Source organism: Temnothorax curvispinosus, unplaced genomic scaffold (genome assembly GCF_003070985.1).
Source record: "Temnothorax curvispinosus isolate PA1 unplaced genomic scaffold, ASM307098v1 QBEX01017256.1, whole genome shotgun sequence".
Lineage (NCBI taxonomy): Eukaryota > Metazoa > Arthropoda > Insecta > Hymenoptera > Formicidae > Temnothorax > Temnothorax curvispinosus.
Genome location: NW_020227036.1, coordinates 1 through 4640, shown reverse-complemented (window position 1 = coordinate 4640; position 4640 = coordinate 1). Strand labels below are relative to the sequence as shown.

The 4640-nt window shown below is 47.3% G+C and overlaps 1 protein-coding gene across 1 annotated transcript; it reads right to left on the bottom strand.

The window, feature by feature from the left end:
* Nucleotides 1-281: 281 nt before the first annotated feature.
* Nucleotides 282-4325, bottom strand: LOC112467393 (uncharacterized protein K02A2.6-like). The gene has a single exon (XM_025035986.1). It carries the CDS (start codon nt 4323-4325, stop codon nt 282-284), a length of 4044 nt encoding a protein of 1347 aa, XP_024891754.1.
* Nucleotides 4326-4640: the final 315 nt, after the last annotated feature.

Here is a 4640-nt window from a genome sequence, read left to right as displayed (position 1 = left end):
ATATTATATTAGTTGCCCCACACAGCACACGATGTCCATTGGACGTCTATGGACGTCTATGGACGTCCAATGGACATCGTGTGCTGTGTGGGTGTTATAACTTTAAACAAGTATTTATTTTCCACACACACCTAATACAATAGCTCAAATCGGAATAATAATGAGGATTCAAAATAGCGAGTCTGTTCTGCTTCACTTTCGCTTTTTAACTGACTCTGTCGCGCTCCGTGCGACACCTTCTCGAACTGGTCCGTAGGGCGAGTCCACAACACTCCTTCCCCTTACAAGTTGAGACGATTCACGGGCCTACGGATACGGCCCGAACGGCGAGGTTTTTGTGTCTGCTTTTCGTAATTATTTTCCAGCTGCTTTTCTGTTATTTCTGACAGATTTTCATCTTCAATTGCCACGCCCAAGGCCTCTGCATGAGCTTGCCGTGAAGACCACACCTGGTGATCTTCTTCACGTAGTTCTTCATTACCCGAATTCGCCAGCTCGGAGACTGGTGGTGTGTTTCTGGTCTGAGTGTTCAAATGACTCATCGGCGATCGTACTGTAGACTCCGGTATCGACTCGACGGTGGTGGTTACGACCGGTTTCCTGATGATCTGATCTAAGTGACGTTTCTTTTGGTCACCGTCTGGCGTTTTGATTGTGAAGTTTCGTGAGCCATTGATTTCTTCAATCTTCCCAGACTCCCATTTAGGGCCTCTGCCAAAGTTTCGATATAATACGTCATCAGATACTGAGAATTTCCTGTTCTGCAGCAAGGGTTTTTCCTCTCCTTTCCCTTCGCAGTTTTGGCTCGTTTCGGGGTGGAATTTGTCCAAGAGTGTACGCAGTCGTCTCCCCATTAGCAGCTCCGCCGGTGATTTCCCCGTTGTAGCACACGGTGTCGATCTTAGTGCCAACAAGATGTTTGCCAATCCTACTTGCCACTCTCGAGCAGGTATTTTCTTCAGCTGGTGTTTCAGTGTTTGAACCATTCTTTCCGCTAGTCCATTTGATGCGGGATGGTACGGTGCTGTTTGGATGAATTTTATCCCATGCCTCTGAAGATACTCTTTTACCTCGGTTGCCACAAAACCGGTACCGTTGTCCGATACGACTACGTCTGGAATACCGTGAGTTGCGAACGCTTCTCTGAAACCTTTTATCACGGTGTCCGCTGACATTGAACCTCCAGTTTCTTTGACCTCCGGCCATTTCGTATGCGCGTCGACCATGACTAAAAAAGTATGTCCCATCGTGGGCCCCGCAAAATCGACGTGAATGCGTGACCAGGGTTTCCCAGGCGGTGCCCAGCTCATCGGCTCCGCTTTTCGGGGTTCTTTCCTCGTCTGTACACACTCTACACAGTTACCGATCATTTCTTCGATGTCTTTATCCAACGCCGGCCACCAGACATAGCTGCGAGCGATAGCCTTTGTTCGATTTATCCCTTGGTGTACCTTATGAAGAAGCCCTAGAACTGCAGCTCGTAAAACTTTTGGAACGATCACGCGGCTACCCCACAGCAGACAGCCTCGCAATACCGATAGAGTTCCGTTACGATGCTTCCACGGTATGTAGTCCGGTTCATTTGGAAGTTCTTCGATAGTTCCGTGAAGGACTGCTCTTCGGACTCTTGCCAGCACCTGATCGTTTGACGTCGCCTGTTCGATGTTTTCCGCGGTTAATGGTGATCCTGTCGGCGCTTCTTCTAGGAGCAGCACGTCTGCTGGTTCCGGGAAAATTCTCTCCTCGCCTGGTAATGGCAATCTGCTGCATGCATCCGCGTTCGCATGTTTTTTTCCTGGCCTGTAGTTTAACACGAAGTTGTAGCTGCCTAACATCAGATTCCATCTGAGCATCCGTGGCGATAATGTTTCTGGCATAGCTTTACCTTGTTTTAGCAACCCTAACAGCGGCTTGTGGTCTGTCAGGATGGTTACAGGACGTCCCCAAATAAATCTGTGGAATTTTTTGAGTCCAAACATTATAGCCAGAGCCTCCTTGTCAATTTGCGCGTAGTTTTTCTCGCTGGTCTGCAGAGTTCTTGAGCCAAACGCAATTGGTGCCTCCGATCCATCTGGTAGCTTGTGAGACAGCACTGCTCCCACGCCGTAAGGTGACGCATCGCACGCTAACAATAGAGGCAATGTTTGATCGTAATGTGTCAGCACCCTGTCCGTCGTTAGCAGCTCCTTAGACTGCTGAAAAGCTTGTTCTTGTCTTGAACCCCACACCCAGGCCGCCTTCTTCGACAGTAGTTCGTAGAGAGGTCCTGCGACCGACGCTTTATTCGGCATAAATCGCTCATAAAAATTCATCAAACCCAAAAACGACTCTAGTTCCGTTCTATTTCTCGGCGGTGCCGCCTCTTTTATTGCTCGAACCTTCTCGTCCGTAGGGTGCACTCCCTCGGCGTCAATTCTGAACCCCAGGAATTCGACAGAGTGTCTTGCAAATGCGCACTTGTTTCTATTAATGCGCAACCCTACCTCTTCGAAGCGCTTCAAAACTTCTTGTACTCTTTGCCAGTGTTCGTCTACCGACCGACCCGTGATTAGGATGTCGTCTAAATAAACGATGATTCCCTCCAGTCCTCCGAGGATGGTTTCCATAAGTCTTTGGAAACATGCAGGAGCTGACGAAATTCCGAACGGAAGCCTTTTGACCCGAAACAAGCCCTTGGTGGTGTTCAGTGTTAGAACCTTCGACGACTCCTCATCCACACGTACTTGCGTATATGCCCGGTCTAAATCAAGTTTGGTGAAGACTTTTCCTCCAGCCAATACCGCTAGACCTTCTGTTATAGTCGGTAGAGGATAGACATCTGTTTTTATCACGGTATTCACCGTGCCCTTGTAGTCGCCGCAGATACGGATGTCTCCGTTCCGCTTCAGCACCGGAACGATGGGTGTTGCCCAATCGGATTGATTTACCTGTTCTAATACGTCTTCCTTTACCATTCGTGTTAATTCCGCTTCAACTTTCGCTTGCAGAGCCAGCGGAACCGCACGATGTCGCCTGAAAATTGGTCTTGCTCCCTCGTCTAATACGATCTTGATGGGCGCTCCTCTATAGCGTCCCAATTCTTGCCGAAAAACTTCTTTGTATCGCTCCAACGCCGGTGGCAGAGCCTCCTCTTGTACCCAATGTGTTCCGCTTACCGAGATCCCCAGTGTTCCAAACCAGTCTCGCCCGAGAAGATTTGGTCCGTTGTTCGCCATGATAATCAGTCGCAACTGTGATTTGATACCTCGGAACTGTACTTCGACATCGCACTCCCCCAAAGTTTCAAGTTGTTGTTTCGACCAAGTTCGGAGGATTACTTTAGAACTTTCCAGCTTCTTACCGGCAGGCCATATCCTGTTAAACGTTTCTCGACCTATGATAGTGTGTCCGGCTCCTGAATCGATCTCCATTTCTACCGGAAATCCTTCAATCACTATCGATGCTGTTCGTTTATCGGTAGTTTCACGTGTAGATACGTTAAATAGATAGCTGACCGAACTGCTTTCCTCATCATCTTCTTCTGTACGATGGCATTTTGATGTCTCTTTCTTCTTTTGTCCTTCGCTTTGGTTGGACGAGTCTTTCTTTCCATCTTTTTTTTTCTTGAAACAAGCTCCTTCGACGTGACCAATTTTTTTGCAGTATCTGCACTCCGTCTGAATGTGTGTACAAGTTTCAGGAAGGTGACTCCCGTTGCATCTGAAACACGGTCGTTTTTTGCTTTCCTGTTGCTTATTTATTGTGCTTTCCACCTGCTGTCCAGTGTTATAATTTGCTTTCAATTCCGAAATGTTCTTGTTCGCTGACTCGTCTGCCAACGCTGCATCTTTGACTTTTTTGAACGTCAGGTCAGCGTCAGCCAACAGCCTTCGTTGGAGTCGCTCATCTCTCATTCCGCAAATCAATCTATCCAATAACATTTCTTCTAAATCCGTGAACTCGCAATGTTCGCTCAACCTCCTGAGCTCCGCTAAATAGTCGGCCAACGTCTCATTTGGTAGCTGATCACGGCGATTAAATTTGAATCTTTGAACAAACTTACTGGGCCGTGGATTAAAATGTTCGGACAACAGTGTGACGGCCTCGTTGAACGTCAATTCGCTCGGTTTTCTAGGGGTAGCCAGTGACCGCAGTGTGGCGTACGTTACCTTGCCGCATGCTGAATAAAAAACTGCTTTTTTCTTGTTTTCTGAAGTAATGTCGTTCGCCTCAAAATAAAATCCTAGTTGTTCACGGTATACTTCCCACGAATCTGCCGAACCTGGTACGAACTCGGAAACCGATCCCACGGTTCCTACGACTGTCTTTGGCGTTGCGTCTGTCATTTTCTAGGTTATGTTATTTTCCTAGGCCGCGATTCCTTTTCCTTGGTCTTATTTTCCGCTTTTATCAACGTTTATCCTCGTCGCCAATATGTTATAACTTTAAACAAGTATTTATTTTCCACACACACCTAATACAATAGCTCAAATCGGAATAATAATGAGGATTCAAAATAGCGAGTCTGTTCTGCTTCACTTTCGCTTTTTAACTGACTCTGTCGCGCTCCGTGCGACACCTTCTCGAACTGGTCCGTAGGGCGAGTCCACAACAGTGGGGCAACTAATATAATATATATGCCAAGCCATAAGGTAATCTTT

Bases quoted from the DNA above. Each gene is read 5' to 3' on its own strand.
- LOC112467393 (XM_025035986.1), bottom strand. From the start codon at position 4,325: ATGACAGACGCAACGCCAAAGACAGTCGTAGGAACCGTGGGATCGGTT.